The following is a 23,660-nucleotide window of genomic DNA, read 5'->3' as shown; positions in this document are numbered from 1 at the left end:
GGGCTTCCCGGCCCACGCCGCGGTGGGGGAGCGGCGATGGGCGCGGGGAACTGGCTGCCCACACTGGCGGAGTCCCCCGGGCCCCGCCCTGCCCCCCGCCCCGCCCCTCTCCCGGCGTCCCCCGGTGGCGGCCATGGCGGACGGCGGCGGGAGCAGCCGGGGCCCACCGTGCCCCGGGGCGGCCGCGGCGCTGCGGCGCTGGGAGCAACTACGGCGGCGGGCGGCGGCGGCGGCGCCGTGGGCTCGCGGGCTCCTGGCCGTGGCCGCTGGGCTCGGCCTCTTCTACGTGGTGCTGCGGGTGCCGCTGCGGCTCCGGGACGGCCTGGCGGCCGGTGAGATGTGGCGGGCCGCGCCGGGGGGCTGAGGGCTCGCCGCGGGGAGGCTGCTTCCGCCCGCGCCGGGCTGCTGCGGGACCGCCGGGCAGGGCCGGTCCGTCCTGGTAGCTACCTGCGGGCCGGTCCCGCGTCCTGGGCCTCCCGCAGCGACACACCGAGCGCTCTCGCAGTGCCGTGACTCTGGGGGCACCCCGGTGTCCGGGGCTGCGCCTGCAACCCCGGCCTCTGCAGACCCGCGACGGTTGGAAACACCCGAGTCGGCTCTCGTGGTGCCTCGGCCACCTCGCACCCCAGCAGGCACCTGGGGGCCCTTGCTAGGCTGGAGCCCTGACCGGGGGGAGCCTGCGGCAGCCGAGCTCCCCGTCACCGCCGGGCCGGGCCGCGCCGCCCTGGGCCCCCCAGCTTCCCCCCGGGCCGGTGGCAGAGGACAGCAGCTGGGCAGGTGGGGACAACATCCCCTCTGGAGCAGCACCAGCAGCTGCGTTCCTGGCCTTGTGGTACGAGTGGTGGGAAGGAGAGGTCTGTGGAAGATGCATGTTCTTAACGCTGACTGTGAACTTGCATCAAAACAGTGCGTTTTGGGTTTAGATTAAAATGAAATAATAGATTGCATTGGCTTGTTTTGGTCCGCCAGCCATGATATGGCTGAAACTGTAGGCAGCTTGGTCTAAGAATTTACACTGGCTTATTTTAGATTGGGTGTATAACCTAAATCACTGGCACAGATGGCTACAAACAGCAAATAATATATAGGCAGGGTTCTCTAACAAAGCAACATTATCTACAAAATTGGTATGTTGTGATATGTGTTTGCATTATATTTCATTCAGCCTTGTTTAATAAAAAGCTACTTGTTTTTCAATTCTGTTTAAGTCTTTGTTTTTCTTTCTCTTAACAGTGACTGTGTTCTTAAGCACTTTGACTCCGAAATTCTACTTTGCCCTTACAGTGACTTCATCTTTTATATCTGGGCTGATATTTGTAAGTAGTCCACTTTTCTTAAACAGCTAGCACCTCTGAAATGCTTTTGTTAGGGGTAAAAGCAGTCGTGTTTTTTTTTTTTTATCAGACTCTAGAGGGTGCCTTTGTACTAGGAAGGAACTTGCTCAGTATCTTCTCTGTTGTATATATTCTTCTATTTATGCTGTATGTTGAGACTAAGGAAAATAACTTGTACCTGTTTTAGGAACTCAGGCTTGTATTAAGGAGGTACATAACAGTATATGTGTACATAGATTAAAAATGTAAAACATGCATGCAAACTGCAGACCTCTGTGTCTGTGTGTGTGAAGAAAACACAGATTTTTCTCTCTCCTAAGCTAAGTTAAGGGTTTAGCTTCCACAGTAACTTTTGGTGAACTTTTATGCATGTGTCATCTTGTAACTATCTTAACAACTTTGGCGTGAAAACGAACCAATAATTCAGCTCATCTTTGTGTGACAGTGTGCACAGACGTGGCTGACTGTGAAATCAATGGGACATACTTGTGCGGTCAGTTCTGCTAGCGCAGCTGTTTCTGCAGTGATGATTGTCTGACCCTGATACAGACTGCGGCACTACATACAAATCTTTCATGTTAATCTTTATTTTCAGTATTAAAAGCTAAAAAAAAGTCTCTTCTCATCAGTTAAACCTATTTACCAGAATGTGCAAAATCTGTTTTATAGGTGTTTTTTTGTAGCCATGCTTTTTTTAAAGTGTTTTATTTATGTGGCAGAAACAACTTGTTTGCTGTAATATTGTTTGGGTTTTGACTGAAGGATTTGAGGAAAGTCATATAAGGAGATGGATTGTGCTTGTGATAGTCTTTTACGTAGGTTTGCTCTTAAGAGAAAAAAGTGGTTGTTGGTCAGCCACTATTTATAGTAATGCTTCCTAGTAAAGAATACAGTTTGTCTAAACATCATGGTTTTCTGCTTGGTAATGAAAATACTCAGAGAAGTTGGTCAAGAACTGACAATACGGTATAGTGCTTGAGGACTTGTGATAAGTGGGTATCTTTGATGGCCTCGAAGAGAGAGATGGTAATATTTTTGACCCAAATTTCTGATAAGTGAACTTGATTGCTGTTAATTCAGCCTTTTCTCTTTGTACTTTTCTGAATGGCAGAACATGTCAGTTTAACTGTCTGTTTTGTGCTTTATTCTTTTAGAATATTTTTGTAAAATGAAGAATACACCTGTCCTGAGGTTCTTGCCTCTATGCACAGTTTTCCTATACAGGCCTTTTCTGAAAGGGTCTAGAACAGGGGTCCTCAAACTTTTTAAACAGGGGGCTGGCGCACGGATGAAGTGGCAGGCAGTCATCTGCGGCTGCTTGGTTTCTCCCCCCACAACCCCCGGCGGAGGGAGGGCGGGGGGTGTCTGTAAATACCGGGGGCCGGATTGAGGACCCTGGGGGGCCATAGCTTGAGGACCCCTGGAAGTTATCCTAATGACTCTGGGAGGGAGGAACATACGTTTGACTAAAATTTTACTTTTGTTTTTCAGTCTGTTTCATGTTATGCAGGTGATCCTGCATGACAAGACAGGCCAAACCAGATAATTAGTTTGTAGATAAGTTCTGTTTATAGTTATTTGCAAGGGGATATACTAGCTATGAACAACTGGCTCTTCATCTCTGATGTTTGTTGGAAGGGTGTCACCTATGGAAATTTCTGATGCTTTTTTCTCCTGTGACAGGTGTTTGAATGGTGGCATTTCAGAAAATACGGCACATCTTTCATCGAGCAGGTTTCTGTGAGTCATTTGAGGCCCCTGATAGGTGGCACAGAAAACAGCCCGCCAACACCAGCAGCATTCTCCGCTGGAGAGAGTGAGACAAGCAGGCAGAGCATGCCAGGTGATTGTCAGTCTGTCCCAGCACACTGTAGCACAGCTTTTCCTTAAGCTTCAAGGTCGTGGCTGGTTTGCATGAGCTGGCTTTTAAACGGCCTTCGTGCTTGTAAGAAGTGGAGAAAGGCCAGCATCTTACAACGCATTTTATTAAGAATGGTAAAAATGAACTAAACAATAATGCATCTTTGATCTGAACATTCATTATTAAAAATACTATTTAGAAAATGTATTACATATTTAGCTAAAACTGTTTCAGTAACATTAGATATTTACTGTTCTGAATATGTGTGAGAGAAACATTACATGAGTGTAAATGGCAGTGTTTAATCTTTCCACTATGTGCTTTTGTGTACCCCAGCAATGCTGGGGAGCAAAAATATTAGGGGATAGCAGAAGTTTATGAATATACTGATTGTCTGATTGTGCTCAGGTTGTATAACAATGAAATTACAGCAGCTTTTGAAAGTAAAAGTACATTTGCATTACTGCATTTTAAAGTCAAGGTAGTATTTTCTGTGCTCTTAACTCAAAAAGTACTACTTCTTTTTTTCTAGAGTGCAAAGTGTGGCGAAATCCTCTCAATCTTTTCAGGGGGGCAGAGTATAGCAGGTATTAATTATCTTACTTCCCATTGCATATTTTTAAAATTAATTGGGGGCATACACATGACTTCTTCACAGAGCTTACACTAGTAATGTCAGGAGACAGCCGAGACCTGCAAGATTATAGGGGTGATTGATGCCAGTCGTGTGTTTAAAAGGCACCTATCCAAGCTTTGGCAGTTTCAGTGTTAAGAATGCAAATACTACTCTAACATCATCATTTTTTTGGAGAGTAAGAGAAAAAAATATTCAGAGGCTGATACAGTGTTTCTGAATCTAAATTCTCTTTATTAAAGTGATATGGCTGTATTATAAATCTCCTTATGTTATTTCATCAGAAAAGCTGCTTCCTAGGAAGCCAGGTCCCGTAGAACTTTACAACTTGAACAGATTATGGAGCAGCAGTACTTTAAAAGACTGGAGCTACCAGAATTTTATTAATAAAAATCTTCTGCAGTAGCTTCAGTTGTGGGGCACATCAGATATCCCTCTTGATATCAGCATTACTATTTACTAGGAGTGCCTCTTACTGAAATTTCTCCTCTTAAAGATACATGTGGGTGACTGGGAAGGAGCCTCTTACATACTATGACATGAATTTGTCTGCTCAAGATCATCAGAACTTTTTCACGTGTGACACAGATGCCCTTCGGCCTTCAGATACAGGTATTGATGTCGTATGCATAAGGTGTTTCACTGTTGGAGAGTATAAAGTGTTTTTCTAAATATATTTCAAGGTAGCGCAAGCTATTGTGTCAAATATTTTGTGAAATTATAGTCTTTCTCCATTGCTAAGGAGGTTTAATAGATGTATTTAGTGAAAAGATGCTCTTTTACCTTGTGCTTTCTTTCCTCTAACTTTAAGGCTGTCAGGATCCTGATGTATTTTAAGGTTTCATGTTTTTCAAATAATTAACAACACGATATTGAAAAACTGGATTGTATTCTCAACAGTCAAAGATGTGGTCTCATGTAAACCTTAATGAATAGCGTAGTCTCCAGAATCTTTTTGTTGAGTTCCACATGTTTAGTGCAGAAAATGTTCTCTACCTGGTTATTGTCAGACTGGGTGCAAACTATTGTCAATTTGTCAAGTTCCGGAAGTGTTAGTTGTCAGCTGGCTGTGACATGCTTGGTATGAACGATGTGTTTTGGTTTCACAAAATGGAGTGTATTGTCTCGCTTGCTAAGCCAAGACTAATATTTTGTTTCCAAAAGAAAACTCAAACATTTTTCCACGTTATTCTTGCTGGACAGCAGAAGGTTTTGTTCCAAAAGAAACATGTATAGATTCTTCAGTTTTCTTATCATACTTGAGATAGGCCAGATACGTAACTCCATGAACGTAAGGTTTTGGAGTTCTTTCAGAGCTCTATTTAGTGTGAAAGCTGTTAGTTCTGCATAGAAAATGGTATCCCAGAGTATGTTGTTCTTTTGCTAGAAGTTGGTTTTCAGTTTGGGATTGTCATTTTTCACTAATGGAAGCATAGCGGGGAGGGGTTGAGTCATTGCACTGAAACTGTGTTTGCTCCTTATCTAACAGTAATTTCGAATTAAAGTTGTAATTTGAACAACCTTTTTGAGTAGATAGATTTTAGTCTTTTTAATTGTTTCCTTGAACACTTCCTGATAAGGTGATGCATTATTATAGTACATCTTGAATTGGCTTTGCCATGTTATGCCACTCAAATGTGCTTTTGAAATTAAAAAAAAAAATATATTTTAACCTTTTATGATCTGGTAGTTGTCTAAATACTCAATGTATGTCTTGCATGGGTATAGTTTCAGCTTAGTCTGTCAATGCTTCCTTTGAAGTTCTGTTTGAAAGCTTAAATTAAATTCTGTGCAGGTCTGTGCAAGAACCTGTGTTTAACAATTGCTCCTGCCAAGATTTCAACAGGTCTTGGGAAATGTTTCCAAATTTCTGTAGCAATTTAGAAATTGTACATCTGCCTGGTTATGTAAGCTGTCTTTGCTTCTCAGTGTAGGACTTCTTAAATGGTTAGTGAATAATCTTCCTGGGGGTGTTGCTTTCTTAAATTAAATTTGGGGTGTAATGAGAAGTTGCAAGATTCTGCTGCTTGTGGTAGAAACTCACACTGCAACTAAAACACTTGTTTACTCTTCTCTGTAAAAATCATATAGCAAACAGGAATTTGCAAAATGGAAGTGAACATTAATGTGGAGCTGGTGCCCAAGCAGCCAGCGTTGCCTCTGTTGGCTCCCAGGTGTTTCACCCATGTCTCTGTCCCTCACCAGCCTTTCAATGTTTTTACAACAGTTATGCAGAAAGCATGGCGAGAGAGAAACCCTCAAGCCCGGATTAAAGCAGCATATCAAGCTTTAGAGTTGAACAATGAGTAAGTTTTAGAGTACATGTTCAATTCCTGTATTTCTAGTGTGAAAGATTAAGATGAGTGTTATGGGGCACACTGTCGGTTTCTTATTCTGATAATTTACTTTTGGCAAAGTTCTTGAATAGCTTAAGGGGGGCTTCTGTGAGAATTGCACATGGGGCTGTCATCTGCACTGAAATGTTGAACTGTTCTATAAAAACCAGCTTTTTTGTTCTCCCTTTTTCTTGGGCAAGATTTTTTTTTTTTAAATATCCTCTTACCACTAGCAATAACAAATGAGAAATCTTATTTAGATGTGGAACAGTAAATTGAATATGAAATCATGTGTGTTTCAGTGATAGTATTGTGGTAATGCTGTATTTGGAGTTCACATGTGCCACTCCTGTAAGGGATTTGAAAATACATTTATAACGCAAACTAAAGAATTTCACGCACTTCTGTGATCCGTTTTGTTATGTGGTCTCATTGGTTTTGTGTATAATGTCTACCTCCTGGTTTTAGAAAAGCAAAGCAAACCAAACACACAAAAAACCCCCTCTCTCCAGACAATTGCTAGAGCATCTTTAATATTTCAAGAAACATAATTTGACTTGCTGTTATAATTCTTTCTTTTGTTCTTTCTCCAAATGTGTGTGTGTGTTCTGTAAAATGGAAAAGGTTTCTGTTTTCCTGACATCCACAGTTTAAACTCAAGTCAGTATTTTGATAGTTTAATATTGTCAATGCTAAGGTATTAAACATAAGTAAAAACTGCCCATTTCTAATGCTTTTAACACTTTTAAAAAAAATACAAAACTTTTTCCCTCAGAATAATTAGTGGGTTTTTTCCTTTATTACAGTTGTGCCACTGCGTACGTCCTCCTGGCTGAGGAAGAAGCAACAACTATTGTGGATGCTGAGAAGTATTTCAAACAGGCTCTGAAAGCAGGAGAAATGATCTACAGAAAATCTCAGAACTGCCATTCCCAAAGTCCCCAGCACGAAGCACAGCTGAGTAAGGGCTTTTGAATCACATAAACTCTTGTTTCTGTGTGAGCAGAAATGTGAAACTAAAGTTATAATTAGTGATTCTAGTTTGATTCCCAATTCAGTGAGGCAGTTACTACCATTTTAGCCATGTTTATGCGTGGTGTGCTACGTGATCTTTTGTAGTACCTGAATGAATCTTAGGAGGTGGCAGTTACGCTGTGTGTTCCATCGGGGGGTTGTCTCTCTGAGGCTCAGTACGTTATTGTCTTGGGAAGTCGGATAGGTAGAGCAGACCAATGAAGCAGTTGGTGTGTGTGAGTAGCACCTTCTTTTATACCGCCCAGCATTTTGGAAAAAAACAGAATTTTTTTTGTCATTTAACCTTGTTAAAAGTTGCTGGCATTGGATCTTGATGGGCCTTGGTTGGGAAAGCAGTAGTAATTATTTTATGTGTTTACATGTGGAAAGGAAAAGGTTGTGGTGTTTTTGGTGTGATTTTCTTTTTTTTTTTTTTTGGAGAGGGAAGGAGAGGTAAGAATGAAGCTGATAGATTATATTTTTTTGTCTTTGTAATCAGGAAGAGACACCAATGTATTGGTGTATGTGAAAAGGAGACTAGCAATGTGTGCAAGAAAACTTGGACGAATACGAGAAGCAGTAAAAATGATGAGAGATGTAAGTAAAAGTAAAAAAAAATGGTCAGCAACTGTTGTTTTCAGTCACGTTTCCAAGTTCATAAAGTTCCTTTCTAGGCATCATAATTAATGTAATTGAATTATTTTCCAATGAGAGTTGCACATCATGATCCGGGATTTTTTTGAGAACAGGTTTTTTTGGTTCCTACATGCAGGTTTTAAATTTTTGTATATTATGTCATATGTTCATGATTCTGTTGTCTGGTTTGTGACACACTTGACTTGGCAACTTAACTTGTCAAAATAGCCAACTTTAGACTTCTTCATAATTTTTCTTCCCCAAAGTGTGTTGTAAATTCCTTTTTTCATAGGAAAATATTACAGACCAAACCAACTCACTGTAGGAGTTGTGCAGATTTCAGCTGAGAGCATGTTGTATGAACCTCAGTATACTTATTTTCCAGTAGGTGAATATAGCAAAAAAATAAGGTAGAAATGATGCAATCCCTTTCAGGCTGCTTATATGCCAGTTTGACACTGTGAAAGAATAGAACATTAAAAAGGCATAATTTATTGTACTGGGTTTTGTTAAATATTTCAGGGATTCAAGTGCAATTCTGTATGTGCTTAATTTATTTCTCTTTACTGATTTGCAGTTGATGAAAGAGTTTCCACTTCTCAGCATGTTGAATATTCATGAAAACCTCCTGGAGGCACTGCTGGAGTTACAAGCTTATGCAGATGTTCAGGCAGTTTTAGCAAAGTATGATGGTAAGTGAGGGTTATTGGGGAAATAACTGTGTTTTCACATGAAAGTATAGGTGAGGTGGGCAAAGTGTGCCTGTCCAAAAGCAGATGCCTACCCACAATCTCAGCTAGTTGACTGTATTCCATTCATTGGCAACAAACAGGCGCTTCCAGAGTTAAGTTTTTTCTCTTGAATGATGAGGTCAAATTTAGGCAAGCTAAATTGCATACAAATTACTTTTTATGTTTTTAAGTTACTTCTAATCTGTAAAGAAATCTTGAAGCTCACTTTGCTTCAATTCAAGGATTACTTTAACTTTTTAATCTCTTCTACATCCCTCATTATGCCTAAATTCATCAACCTTTTTCAGTTAGCACATAGCCCCCTAAGTAATTGATGTAAACAAGCTGGAAAAGATAGTTTTCACTTCTGTCATCTTCTAGGCCTGGCCTCGTGATTCTGTGATACTGAGGTTGCTTGCCAAAGATTAGCAACATGCAAGCATACTGCTTGCCAGAGGTTAGTGGTATGCAAGCTTTGGTCCATTAAATGGTGGTAGTTTGCTTTCACTTTCCATCTTAACTAATGTGTTTCAGGTGCAAGTCTAGATAAAGGTTAATAAAATACATACTTTATTGTCCTCAGAGTTTTGCCACCTAGATAATGCCTACATCATTAATGTACAAAGTGCTGCTGTCAAAGCTGTCCCTTCAATCACCTTCAGAATTGAGGGGCCTGGAAGCAGTATTTTGTGGCAATCATTTGCTGCCCTTGAGGAGTCAGTATGTTCTGTTCTTCATCGCTTCAGGAAATCAAAAGTACAATATTCTTGCCCAAATCCTATGCCTGTTATGTGTGGCCACCCTAGCAGCCTGCTGCTGTTACTTGCCCGTTCGTGTTCTTCTGTGTTCGTATTAATTTAACAAAACCATTGGCTCTTTTCCTAGTGTTTCTTTATGTTAACATCAGGAATTGCACCACTTTCTTAAGAAAGGGTTGTTGATTCTTTTTTTTTCCTGAGCATCTGGAAAAATGAGTATGAGCTTCAAACTCTCTGTAGCACCTCTGTGTTTTGCTTGACACGACAGCCAGATTTCTGTTAAGTGATGGACAAGCCCAGGATGGGATTTACAAAAAAAGCAAGACCCATCTGACTATACACAACATGGTACTTGGGAATTAGACCCCAGACTTTGTCTGCTTTTAAAGTAAACTTGTGCTGTGGAGTGCTAACCTTCTAATCTGTAATTGTCAGCTCAGACCTGGCCTTGGATATTCTACAAAACCTACAACTAAGAGAATTTTTCCCATGGAAATGGAAAAGAATGGAAATTGCGTTTTCATTAAAATTTGTCTACCTGTCTGTAATCTTTTTTTTGTCAGCTTCTAGTCGGTCTGTCATTCAGTATTGTATAAAACACAGTGTTAATGTGCAGTTGCAAAACTAAGTAAAGATTAGAAGCTTATTTTAAACCTTCATGGGTTAATACAGGAAAAGTACACCGTTCTTAAGTGTGTATTTATACATGCATTTCTCCTTGAATTCACTTTCAGTGTCTTGGTACCTTTAGAAGAAAAAATTACTTTTTACCACCTAATGACTGGTGACCAGAAAGACTATGCAAAGAAATTCTGAGTTTCTCATCATAGCTGAAATGTTCCAGATGTTACATTCATTGTCTAGTATACCCAAGTAAAAATCTTTAAGCTTAAAGGATGTAGGTTTAAAATGGTTGTCTTGCCTTAAAATATTACAGCTTAATTACTTTATTTTATCATAGATATCAGTCTTCCAAAATCGGCAGCAATATGTTACACAGCAGCACTGTTAAAAGCCAGAGCTGTTTCCGAAAGGTAAGCAAGTACATTTGTGAAAACAGTGGTTTGTTGCTAATCTTGGGTTATGCTGTAAAACATGAAATAAAGAGGTCTAAATCCAATAGGTAGCAGTTACACTTAACTTGCTCCTAGAAATGTATTTATATATACATATATGTGTGTGTGTATTTAAATGTAATTTACAGTTTCTTCTAAGCATCCATGAAGTTAATGGAGGTGGAGATGTTTTTCAGGAGTGGACGTATACACATGTGCTTTTCTGTAAATTTTGTTTTCAGTGTCCAGCTCACAATGTTCAGCAGTTCTTTGTTTTATGGATTGAGTGTGGGATATTTATGGTAGTTCACGTTGGCATTTCACTTTTTTTCTGGTCTACTTGCACAGCTGATTCTGGCTTTACCACAGAGTAGGTGATGCTGTAACAATCATATGAAAGACTGGGCACTCAATTACTTTACATGACTGATACAAAGTTTCAAAAAGTTAAATGTAACTTTGTCATAGGGCATGGATGACAGTCAAGATAACAAAATCAACAGGAATGTTTGTCTCCTAGAAAGATTTGTTTATTGTTCTTGATAAATCAGCCAATTTTTAGTGAACTGCAAACTTAAAATCAATAGACACCTGGTTAGCATTTATTATTTGTTACTTTTGTTCAGCATGGGTTTTTCCCTTCAGGTTCTCCCCAGAAACTGCCTCTAAAAGAGGGCTTAGTACAGCAGAAATTAATGCTGTGGAAGCAATTCACAGGGCTGTGGAATTTAACCCTCATGTTCCAAAGGTAAGAGTATTTTATTTCCTATCAAACCTGTTTTTATCGTCTTATGAAAAAAATCATGTTATAGTATGAACTTTTTATTGGAGCCTCTCTAGTCCCATGTTTTCTTGAAGTTTGTTGTAACTCCAGCCATTGAGTTGTTAAACACACTAGTATTTAGATCATAAGTGTTCAGTGGCCAGAATTAGTTGTTTGCAGTAGGTGATGATCAAATGTGGGGTTTTGGTTTTGGTTTTTTTTTTTTTTCAAAAAGATTAAACTCAGAATTTTTTAACTCATGAAAAATGGAGTAATCTATTTCTGAAGGTCCTTTATTGGGTAAGGGTAAGCATTAACAAATAGAAATTTAAATATTTAAAATCCCTGAAGCCAAATTAGGTTCTCCAAACAATAACCACTCATAGTATTTCAAAATACTTTCTGCTGTGCTTCTGAGCATGGTTTTAGAACTCGGGTTACTGAAAGATCTACAATCACTTATTTTCTTCATCCACATGTAAACAAGATTAAGTATCGCTACAGGCTGCAATTTAATGTCTGGCATTACTTGAAATGGTAAAGATGCAGATTCTGCTGAGCACTGAGTGAAAATAAAATCTTAACGTTGCTTTTTACTGTACTGTGTTGGTGATATATTCAGTTTGAATGCAGAAGCTTGGCTTAGTCCTGGACCTAATCCTCTGCAAATGATCATGGAGTCCCGGTGACTATTGCTGTGAAGCCTCGAATTATCCAGCCGCTCTATTCTGTCTGCCTGTCCAGTCTAATAGAATGTGCACTGAGAAAGCTAATTGCTGGGAGAAATTGCTGCTTGTTTGCATGACTGATCAAGAGCGTAGCAAGTTCATTTCAGACAGTCTCAGACAGATTTTTCTTTAGCCTCTGCCTTTAGGGGAAGAAGATTATAATGCATTATCATTATCTAAAAGTTCTTTTATTTCGTATATCCTCCAGTTGTTTCAGGAGCCTCACACACCTTTTTAAAGAAGTTAGATACCATTTCAAACAGGCTGTTAACAAAATATGTTCTGTACTTCTACAGGCAATCATGGAAACTGATTCCAGGTTTCAGTAATTTGATCTTGTTTTCTAATTGTATACCTATCCAGTCATCTTCATGGGCTTTTTTTATTACAGTATTGCTTTGAAACAGCAATTCATTTGATGGCAGGACAGAATTTTGTTAGTGCTGGCTACCTAGAGCTCTAAAATGCTCACAGTCAACGCAAACAGGTGAACAAGGGTTCAAACAAGTTAACAGGGGCACAGACAAGTGAAATAACTTGCCCAATGGGTTACAGTGGATTAGTGGGGAAGAAAATCTGGTTTTTGAATTTGCAGTCTGTTTTGTCCCATGGACTAAAAATAAATGAGTATGTAAAGCAGAAATCCTTTTCTTGCATCTGATGAAAGTGGTTGTCTTTGCACATAACATAATTTTGCGTAAGGAAAATAATGTTTGTTTCTCTTTTTCTGAGTTATGCTTCTACAAGGATGGGTTTTGTTTCAAAAGTTAGGAAGACCTTTAAAGAGTGCTAGAAAACTGGTACTCAAGCCATTTCAAACCAGAGATGTGTAACTAGACTTTGGTAACATAAGAAACAATCTTGTCCAGTCATCTTCTGAATATCTTACAGATTTGTTGCGTGTAAAGATTTTCTTAAACATGCAAAACCCCACATATTTTCAGTGCTGATACCTTGCCTGTTTTAAACAAGGGCACAAAGACCTGCCAGACTTTGGAATTTTTCTGTTTGTGTGGTAACACGGGCGCAAAGACAGCCAAAGCCTGGGGTTCAGCACTGGCATGTTGTGGCAATACTTGCAGTGGGGCTTCATTGCTGCTATCGCGTTTATAGTCCCTTGTGCTCTGTGCAGTTAGCACAATGGAAAAGCGGGCGCTGCGGAGAGCATGAGGAGTCAGGTCAAGGGTCAGATATTTGAGACCATTTTCCCACAGCAGCACTGTGTGAGTGATCCTTTACTGTGTTAAAAAAAAAAAATAAAAAAAAAAATAATTGAAGAGGATTAGAGGGGATTAGCAAGAATATTACCCTCCGGAGCGTAGGCCCAAGGCACTAAGAGAAGAACCTAGCCAGGCAGTAAATGTGCTTTATTTGGCCGGGGCACAACCCCTCCTACATTCCTTCAAGAATCTGAATGGGAAAAGTTAAGTCCTCAAACTGGATTAGTAAATAATCTCATAGTTTGTGGCATCTGCTGAAATAAATCGGCGAGTTAGCTGCATTCTTACACTTTGGGAGACAGTCAAAGGAATTGCCAGCTACATTGATCAAAGATGTGGATTAACTTTGGCTGTTATTGAATAAGACACTATATGCTAGCAGAGGACAACTCGCAGGTAAATACTAGAGCTGAAACTGTTATTTCATTCTTGTAAAAATTACTCATCTGTTTTTAAAAGCTAAGTTCAGCTGAATACCTGTCTTTTTTTAATGTACCATGAGAAAACAAAATTGCATGTCCTGTGTTTCAAGGGAAATGGAAAATGATTACTCCTTGTGTTCTTTGACCCTTCTGTGCATCAGATGTTCTGCTGATGTAGGAAGAAGGCTGAAACTGAAAAAATCTGAAATTAGAGCTACTTTGTGGTAGTCCAGCAAAACCACATTAAAACAAGATTTTCCTGAATTTGGTTTATTATTCTTCCTTTGGTTAAGCATACTGACACTTTATGGTTTACTACTCATACTTGAGAGCTGATAAGTACTTAGCCTCCTACACTGAAACTTTCACTTACACTGAAAAATTGAATGATGAGCAGAAAATACGGTTGGTTTGGGGTTTTGTTTGGGTTTTTTTAGCCTAAACTTGCAGCTCATTGGTATTGTACCTGCAGCATTATACTTTATGTATATTCCACAAGAATGTGTTTTTGTTTTGCCTTACGGAAGTTGTTTGGTGGTGGGTTTTTTCCTGGTATTTTGTGTGTAAAAAAACCCAGTTTGAGAGTCTTGTACACAGATGTGTGTTTTGCTGCTTTTCGTGTGTGAGTGCTGGCTGTCTGTGCTGTCAGGGTTGGGCTGTTGCAGCACGTAGATGTTGGCCCCTGTGTGATATGGTCAGTTATGCCTCAAATGATCATTTATGTTTCATGATTAACGATTTTGGAATATTCTGTGTAACCAAGTGTGCTTCTTGTTTTTACTTTCAGTATTTACTAGAAATGAAAAGCTTAGTGCTACCTCCAGAGCATATTCTGAAACGAGGGGACAGTGAGGCAGTAGCATATGCTTTTTTTCACCTCCAGCACTGGAAGAGGATAGAAGGGGCGCTAAATCTGCTGCACTGTACATGGGAAGGCAGTAAGTATCTCTCCTGGTTTTATTTTTTCCTGTACAGTAGACTAATCTCTGCCTTTATTCACCTCAAACATGATTGGTTCTCTTTGTGAGAAGCTGGTTTAGATACAGATCTAATGCCATTCACTCTTTTTTCCAGCATTTAGGATGATCCCATACCCGTTAGAGAAAGGTCATCTTTTCTATCCCTATCCGAGTTGCACAGAAACAGCAGACAGAGAACTGTTGCCAAGTAAGTGGTTTCTAAGCAGTAATGATAATAAAACATAAGCTAGGGACATGTTCAGTTTGTGGTATTCTGTATTTACCTTACTGTGATTTTTTTAGTTTGAGCTTCCTGTGAAGGAGATTCAGCTATTTGTTGATGTCCCTCCCAAATGATCCTGAAGCACTTGACGTGTGTGTGTGGTAAATGTTAGCTTGATTCTGTAATAGCTTAGGTCCTTCAAAGATGAAGTCTGTGTGTGGTACATTCAGACTTAAGTTTGGCCAACTCTGAGAACAACAAAATGGACCAGTTATTTAAATTACTTTGAAAAGTCATGGATTTGGCGACTGTTGTAGAGGAGCCATTTCCTTTTAGCAAGTGATAAATGCTTGGTTCCAGTCCTGCATTCAGGTATCTAGCAGAACCTGTGATCTTACAGAGAATCCTTGGTTAATCTATAGCTTCATAGAATACGTATTGTTGGACAGTATGCTTCCTGCAACTTCCTACCTGTGTAGGTACTTTTATGGATTTATACTAGCATTTGACACTGAAAAGTCATCTCCAGCTGCTCATTACTTCAAGATTACTTTATGCAATTATGAGCCTACATGGGGTTTTTCTTTAGGTAAGGCAAACAAGCTAAATTACTAGAGCCCCATGGTCATCATATTTAGGAAAACAGCATTAATTTAGATTAGAATTGGGCTGTTAATTACAGACGTTGATAGAATTCTTTTGGGGGTGAACTTCGTCATGAAGAAACACACGTCCCACAGGACTGGAAAGGGCTACTGCAAAAGCACCAGCAGACCCACTGAGACCACAGCTGTGGAAAGGAAAGCTACACATACGTGTTTCTATTTTAAAGCCTGAAGTTATATTTAAAATGTGTAATTTAAATTTGCCCCCAGACTGCTTTAAATTACTCATTTCTCACTTATGCAGGATATTGCACAAGGAATTCCTTGGTTAGCAACTAACCCTAAATTGTAGACTTCCCAGCATAATTAAACACCAACACATGCAGATATTTCAACACGATCACTCACGCATTCCTGTTATGTTTTAAATATAAACCTACCCATAAATAAAATCATCTTAACACTTTTATTGCAGTACTTCCTCAAGAAATCTTGACACTTAATTTTTTTAAATTTATCTATTTAAAATAATGTTGACCAAATCAATGATTCAAAAGTCCTGTGTTGGTCTGACTAGTAACAATTCTTAGATGGCTGTGAATGTATAGAATTGCCTTTAGTTGTCCTTACCTATTTTGGATTTGTTTTTAATTTCCCAGTGTAGGAAAAACTATTGCAAAAAGAATCCTTCCTATATTTTTAGGCTTTCCTAATTCATGTTGGGACCTGTCCTAAATTATATTGCTCCATATTTTAAGAATCAGGTGAGTTTCTACATATGGAGAGCATCAGAGCGTTCCATAGTAGAGAAGTGGTTTCTTTTGGCTGCTCAGTAAAGAGGAGTGTGTGACTGTTGTCAGACTAGCAGGGCTGGCTGCCTGTTACAAAGGTGAATTGATAATCTCTGGGGTGACATTGAGCATCTCTGATGGGCGTTAGACATGGAACTCCAAATGTTCTACTTAGTTGTGCTCCAGAATCACACTTAAAAGCAAACCAAAACTCAAGCCCTTTGCCATTAATGAGTTGCAAGAGCACAAGCCACTTGCTGATTTTTCTCTTATAATGGTAGCTTTCCTGGGACAGCGTTCAGGAGCAGGAGCTGAGAGGGTAAAGTGTCTCTTTCCTTCTCAGCCTTCAGTTTAAGAATGAGTACGATTGTATTCTCTTGTTTTACGAAAAGGCTTACTTAAATTCTGAAGCTTTTGTTATTTTTTTAAAACAGCTTGTCAAGAAGTGCGCAGCCTTTGAGTTACTCATATCTATAGAAACTTTTTTCTTTATTTAAAAACCTTTTAAAATCATTGAATAGAAGTCAGAGCTGCAGGTATTCAGAGCCAGTAATTGCAAATTCACCAAACAGGTCCTCAGCTAGTAACCGGTAGTAGTGTCTTGAGTGCTGAAAGCTCCACATGCCAGCCCTTAGGCTGTCTAATCACCTTCTTTTGATTTTGTTACCATAGATTGGAAATTGCAAGGAGCTGCTACGTACAGAATTTATAACCTAGTCCTGGTACTGTTTTCTTTGAGGTCTACTCTGTCAGCTGCTCTGAAAAAATTTACTGTAGCCAGAAATCTTTGAAAAGTGTTAAGGAGCTACCTTGCTTGTGTATGTAACATGACGGTTGTTTTGTGCTTGCTGAGCTGCTTATAGGATGGGGAGGTGTGCTGTTCTCTTCAGGTAACAGGATTAATGCTTCAGAGGGTTGAAAATACCTGAATTGTTTAAATTGCTCTAGGTAGTTTTGACACCTTGTGAATTTTACATTTCTTCCCTCTGTCCTGTTAAAAGAGTAGGTACCAAAAATGAAGCCTGATGAAATGCTTCAAAAATCAAGCCTATGCAAGTGAAAAGGCAATTGGGAAGAGAAAGATGTAGTGACTGTTAATACTGAAGACAAGCATTTAAAGTAGGGGGAAATTTTTTTAGAAGTTTAAGTACTGGGACCTAAGATGTACTGCACAATAGTCTTGAGTCCACGCTTATTGCTGAAAGTCTAAAACTGAGTTACAAGACTGTATAAATAATTCAGAAAACTGTCCTCAGTTATCAAGTGTCAATATCCTTCATTTTTTTTTCCTTCCAGCATTTCATGAAGTCTCAGTTTACCCGCAGAAGGAACTTCCCTTTTTCATCCATTTCACAGCAGGCCTATGTTCCTTTTCAGCGATGCTTGCCCTCCTTACGCACCAGTTCCCTGAGCTGATGGTCATTTTTGCTAAAACTGTAAGTATTGTCTCTGTCAATATGCTTAGGTAATATGTGGGACCTTTGGGAGTTTTGAGGTCCATGGTGAGGTAGGCTCCAGTCAGTCTCACGCTTGTGAGGCATGAATTATTTTATCTGCTTTTGTTAGAATCTAGTTAGTTACAAACACTTGTTGAAGTTTGGGCAAAATGTCTGTTTTGACAAGAAGGTGAACTGTTACTATAACATACCATGGCTTTAACTTGCACTCGTACAGTGAGAGAGCAGCATTTCAGCACCAGAGAAGTTTTGCCACAGAGCACTGCGTTGAGTGTGAATTTTATACTCATAGAAGTGGAAGACTGCAGTGCAAGTGCCTGGAGATTTTGAGACGTGAGTAGAAGGCAGGCTGGACTGCTGGAAAACCAGGTCTCTTGGTGAACATTGAAGAGTACTAGCATGATGTAAGCCAGGTTCAGAAGTTAGGTTAGCTATCACTCACCTTTTGGGAACTAGATCAATGGTTTTATATCTCATCTGGTTCTGGTTACTAGATGGAGAATGTGTTCGGTGACCACAGATCTATCATTTGAGTACCTGTTCAAGGACAGAAATTGGACTTGATAATGGCAATCAGACTTTTAGCTAGATAAATTTCTAATCTGTGCTGCTTTAAGTATATGTAAATATGTCTGCTATTGAGCCATTTGTTTCTGCAGGTGCCTTCTGTGTGTCTTTCTCCCTCTCTCTGCCCTGCTTTTTTAAGGATTTCTTTTCCTCGCTTACCTGTTAACATTGCTGCTGGCTGTAATCTTGTCATCTTTCTGGACTCTGAGAACGGTGCTGTCTTAATTTGATGGAGGGAGAAACTGCATAGGCAGCTTCCTCTCCCCACTTCTCAAACTAAGCCATGCAGTATATTTGGCCTTTATTGAACAGTGGATCTCATGCAGTAGAGCAGAGTGGCAAATAGAGTTCCAAACACTCAGTGAATCATTTATTCTAGCTTTGCTAGTCAAAATAGAGGGTGAAAGGTGTTATGTCATCTTGCTGTTTTAATGCAGCAGGTAATGGCGACCTGGGAGGTAAGCCTTTTTTCTCAAGAATACTTCATTCCTAAAAGCGTTGGCTTTGCTAGTGATTCTAGTCTGCAGTGCCCAAGTCATGCAGGTCTGAGAGTGGGGCCTCATTTCCACACAGTTCTGTTGATCTTTATGTTGGAAAATGTAGTTGGACATGCCAGTGACAAATTTCAGTGCTACTCATAATTGGCTGGGTTCATAGTAACTAGGATCTAACTATCTGCTTGATTAATTCTGTAAGGACTGCATTAGCAAAGTTGTATGATTTCCAAAGAGATACAAGGTCAAATGTTATGCTAACAAAGAATTGCTTGGTGAAGTTCTCTCTGCTGGGTTTCTTGAACCAAAATAAGACCTTGTACGAGTTAGCTTTGCGTAATGCCATTTTGAATGTCGAGTGATATGTCCAAAGGTGGGGGAAAAAACTCCCGGGGTTTGGTCGTTTGGCAGCGTGTTTATGTCGCTTGTTTTCTATAGGCAAGGATGGATAGTGTCTATTCAGCTGAAAAGAGATCAAGAATCATGCGTATTGCTGCATCATTCCACCAACCAAGTCTCAGTGGTGTCAGGCACAGACAAAGGGATTCTTGCCACTCACTGTGCTAGTTCAATACTGGCAAGAGTGGAAACTGTATCGAAATAAACAGACAAGACGTGAATTCTCTATTAATTTGAGATTGCTAGCTGAGAAAGAAATACCATCTTCCAGTATTCTGCTATTTAGATAGAAATGTTAACTCCCAATCATACTCTAATGACTAATATTCTTCCTCATTTTATTAGATTATTGTACTCTTGATCCCATTCCTGGTGTTTTCAGAAACATCCAGAACACTTGTAAGAAACAATGATATTCAATATCAGACAAATATTTTTACTTGTAGAGAGCTTCAGTATTTTAACTACAGATAATGCTGTATAGCGTTAGCAGCCATCACAGCATTATCTCCTGTGTTCTGGGGGTATGTGGCAGTAGCATCTAGTTGAATTTTCATACCAAAAATGGAAATTTACCTTCTATGTAATGACACCTTCCTTTCCACCCAAGAACACTATAATAAAACAATTATCTGCAGGTAGTTCTAGTGCTTTAAGCTTTCTAAATGAATTAATGGATTTTTTCCTGTGTATTTATTTCAAGTATTTTTTCATGATACTGTGTGTTTAACTTATTAAATATAGTAGTTTGAGATAATGAAGTTCTAGGCAGTATACACAAAAGCAATACAAAATGTATTCCCAGCAAATCTAGGACACAGTTTTAGGAATAACAGTTGGAAAGTATTGTGTATATGGAATTTTTTGTTGTCAATCTGACTTAGTGTGACTCCTTAAATTACATTTCAGTTGCTTCTTAAGCAAACTGTTATTTCCAGCAATTTAACCTACAGCAAACTGCGTGCCTCTAAAGGGTTTTAAGAAGTTGAATACCTTTCTATTGACTGGAAAAGTCTGAGTTTACATATTTTCATTTGTTAGTGCTTGAGTTTGTTTCCTCCATAATAAATCACAGGGTAAACCTTGGCAAATTGCTAAAAATATTCCAAGTGGCCAAAAATCACAATGAAGCATTTACTAGTTCCAATGTATACAGCATAATACACCATCAACAGAGACTTGAGCACTGGCACCGGCTGTGAGCTGGCTCCCTCTGGAGCAGGAGGCAGTCCTGCTCTGCTCCCTGGCCCTGGGAGCAGGTGCCAGAGGGATTTTTCATTGCCTTGCACAGGTAGAAAGTGCAAGGGACTGGTGCTGGCAGAGCACTTAGCATTTACGGATCCAGTTAGCCACAGTTGCTCTTGCTAGATCTTTTGCAACTCAGACTTTAATGATCTTTGATGAAGGGAGGGTGTACCACGTGAGTCGGTGCCAGTGAGGACAGTGGAATAGGCAGTGGTAGAGAGCTCTCTGTGACCTGCAGTACGAGTGCAAGGGCTGTCAGTGGGTAAGAGCTCAGCCTTGCTGATTGTTTCAGCTAGATTTCTGATCTCTCGGTGAATTACTTTGTTCTTGATAGTCAGACAGCTCTTTATGTAGTTGCTGTTCAGAATTTTCTAAGTGACAGAAGGAAGGAGGTATGCAAATGGGGCGACGATACACAGTTCACTGAGCAACCTGAGAAATACTCTGTTACACAAAGAAAACCTTCTGTTGAAAGTGCAGACAAATGGGTCTGATTATTTTTCCATTCAGTATGAATTTTTATTTTTTAGTAATTACGTAGATGGAGAACTGGGTAGGTATATATCATCTTGCAAATGTGACATTGTACAATTCCTTCTGTAGTATCTTACAAAGACACCAAGTCTGACTTCAAGTAAGCTAGAGACAGGGACATCAGACAACTGTCAATAGTCATCTTGGAGGTTCCTGAAAACTCCTAACATGCTTACCTTCCAAGCAAATCAGTCACATTTCTTAAGTCTGATCCTTATGCCACTGGAATGGACCAGTATTAGTTAATATTAAAGTACTGGGAAAACATTGCAGCAGTGTTCCTGCTGAATCCTACTGGAAACAACTTCCTTGTGCAGGGAATTGGATAAAATCCTAAGACAGTCCATGTTCAAACTGTTTTGATATGGATCGCTTGATACATTCACAACAAAGGAAGAAGTCATGGGACTTAAATTAAAAATTGGCTAATTTTTACATTGCAAGATCAGGAGAGAACATTTCTCGTTCTGGTTGTTCCACAGCTCCCCATTAGAGGATTCCTTGCCATTTTGCTGACAGCAGCCATCTAGAGACAGAAAATAGGACTAAATAGAGCCCTGTCTGGCAAGTCCTGCTTTCTGTGACACTCTGCCTTACTTTCTGAACAAATCCCCCTACCACTTTCCCCAAAGCTCATTAAGTGAGACTGGAGAATTAACTTTTTAGCCAGCTGCTGAACTTTTCATATTTATAAACACTTGAGTCTTTTGCTTATCTAAGACAAAATGTGTATAGTTTGGAGATGTGCACTTCCCTGCCAATGTGTAATGAGTGGTTCTACACTTCATAGAAAAAAAGCCTGAAGTTTCCTGTCACAGCTGAGTGTCGATGCCAAGGGCAAAGGTTTCTTGCCTTGCTAATCTACATCTTAACTCATGCACTTAACGTGAAGGTGCCACACGCAAACAGGCAGGGAAGAAGCTAGCTGCAATGAAAAGCTCCTGCGCTGCTGTGAATGTTATGTTTTAAAAGCCTTTTTAATGTAATATTTGAGGTTATGATAGAAGCCAGGAGAACCAAAGTAAAACCCTCAAAGTAAATGAGTCCTGTCACTGCTGCCTCATGAAAAGAGGGTTTGTATGAGGATAACACGAGTCTCAGCAGAATGCTTGGGGGATGGGTTGAGGAGGTGCAGGGGAGTTTGCAGCATTTGCTTTAGCCTAATCTTTATTTCTGGAACTGTTCAGATGGCATCTAGAATATGGATCCTGTCTGGAAGCACAGGCTGGTCTTGGTGGATGGTCTGTTCAGTTTTCACACATTTTGAGTTGATGACCTATAAATAATCCATGCTTGAATATCCAAGAAAATACACTACCCTCCTCCCCAGTCTGTTCAGCACTGAAGGTGCAGTTTGCAGAGCAGTTGGAAGAGTTGTAGCCCTGAGAAACGCTGTCCTAACCCCTCCTGTTTCTGCCTAGGTGCTGCGAGTGCTGTGGCCTGTGAGTGCTCCCAGCGTTCTGGCCTCCAGCTGAATGGACTGTGCCAAGGGTGAGTGGACAAGGCTGGAGCTGTGGCTTCCAGAGGGTTCTTTCTTCCTTTGTGAGTCTTGGCTAAAATGTAATGTTTACTACAAGCCGCTTTCATGGCATCAGCATTGAGGGGATCATAGCTCTGTTGAGGGAAAGGTACAGGGTGGTTTTTCACTCGTACCTTGAGCCTGTGAAAGGATGTTGGTTTGGAAACTGAGCTAATTTGTTCTTGTTGTGTTCTGTTTATTCCAGTGGTTGAGAACTCTTCTTTCACCCTTCAGCTTCATTAGGGAAAACATCAAGGTCCTCCTGCTCTCCAGTCTCTGACATCAGCCAACTCCAGTGTGACTGGAGCGTGCTTGCCACGATGGTTTGATTTCGTTGTTCTCACAAGCCTCAGCCCTGGTGGCTAGCTGACCCCTAGGTGTGGCGGGCAAGGAAGAAAGCCGTGCTGTTCAAACTGGTATCTTTGACAGGCTTCCGTGTTGGTAATGGTGCTTAACATATGAATTTCTTCTTTGGCCTTAGTCTGTAAGCATCTAAGAAAATAGTTTTTGTTGAGCAATACCTTATTGCTCTCTTAATCGTTTGTACAACTGGAAGCTAATACTTCCTCTGGAAGAAAGGAGGGGACGCAAACTGAGCAGATGTTTGGAGTATTGACACTTCCTTCTCAGCTGCAGATGCACCAGATAATTGGCTTAGATTTAATTTTATAAGCCTCTTTCAAAGTATTTGTTAACAGCAAAGTATGGTTCTGCTTTCTTTATTAAAAGGTTGCTTCTTAACACATTGAATTTGTTGACTTCTTAAGCGTCTGTCAATATCTATGATAGTGTGCAAACAAAGATTTTTCTTCCGTATCCTATAAGCTTGCATTATGCAAGGAAATGGTAGTATAAACGTCTCTTATTTCATATTGTTACTTCTTTAGATTTAATTGTACATCTTCTGTCTTTCAAACTGCTTTGCCTTGAAGAACAGGAGGTTTCTGAAACTGCCGAAAGTGTGATATATGCATAGGAGTCTTTTTGGGAGACCTAAACTTTCAAGTCTTAGCCCAAAATACTGTCCTTGTTGGTATCAAGACTTGAAGAGAGCTGAGATGTGAAGCACTCTTCAAAGGAACTGCTTCATGTATGACCGTCCAAGAGGGTTTGTTTACTGCAGAGGTGAAAAGATGGCTGTGGCAGCCAAGTGGTTTGAGGTAATCGGCGTGACCTCTGTTTCCACTTTTCTCCATTAGAGAAAACGTCTACTTTTTCACATTTGGGTCTGCTGCTCTGCATTGAGAAAGCAGGGTCAAGTTAGCCAAGGCTTCTTAAAAGTGGAAGTAATAAAAATAGCACAGGCATATGGATAAATGCTAATTCTGAGCACATCAAAAGTTGTCCATCATCTTGCATTTTACAGAAACACATA

The 23,660-nt window shown here is 40.0% G+C and overlaps 1 protein-coding gene across 1 annotated transcript; it reads left to right on the top strand.

The window, feature by feature from the left end:
* The first annotated feature begins 15 nt into the window (after positions 1-15).
* ST7L (suppression of tumorigenicity 7 like) lies at positions 16-23,026 on the top strand. The gene is made up of 16 exons (XM_055819630.1): positions 16-332; positions 1,234-1,316; positions 3,018-3,177; positions 3,728-3,782; positions 4,326-4,441; positions 6,057-6,135; positions 6,972-7,126; positions 7,679-7,776; positions 8,393-8,507; positions 10,266-10,338; positions 11,005-11,107; positions 14,280-14,430; positions 14,567-14,659; positions 17,448-17,506; positions 22,188-22,257; positions 22,491-23,026. Exons 1-15 carry the CDS (start codon positions 134-136, stop codon positions 22,239-22,241), a joined length of 1,593 nt encoding a protein of 530 aa, XP_055675605.1. The 5' UTR covers positions 16-133; the 3' UTR covers positions 22,242-22,257; positions 22,491-23,026.
* Positions 23,027-23,660: the final 634 nt, after the last annotated feature.

Source organism: Falco peregrinus, chromosome 16 (assembly GCF_023634155.1).
Source record: "Falco peregrinus isolate bFalPer1 chromosome 16, bFalPer1.pri, whole genome shotgun sequence".
In the NCBI taxonomy this organism is placed as follows: domain Eukaryota; kingdom Metazoa; phylum Chordata; class Aves; order Falconiformes; family Falconidae; genus Falco; species Falco peregrinus.
The sequence above is the reverse complement of the archived record's forward strand: the minus strand, read 5'-3'. Positions and strand labels throughout refer to the sequence as shown.

What these genes read in the sequence shown, in the direction of transcription:
- ST7L (XM_055819630.1), top strand. Translation starts at nt 134, where the DNA reads ATGGCGGACGGCGGCGGGAGCAGCCGGGGCCCACCGTGCCCCGGGGCG. An exon ending in GCTTTAGAGTTGAACAATGA is followed by an intron (nt 6,136 to 6,971) that starts GTAAGTTTTAGA and finishes CCTTTATTACAG; the next exon opens with TTGTGCCACTGCGTACGTCC. An exon ending in GCCAGAGCTGTTTCCGAAAG is followed by an intron (nt 10,339 to 11,004) that starts GTAAGCAAGTAC and finishes TTTTCCCTTCAG; the next exon opens with GTTCTCCCCAGAAACTGCCT.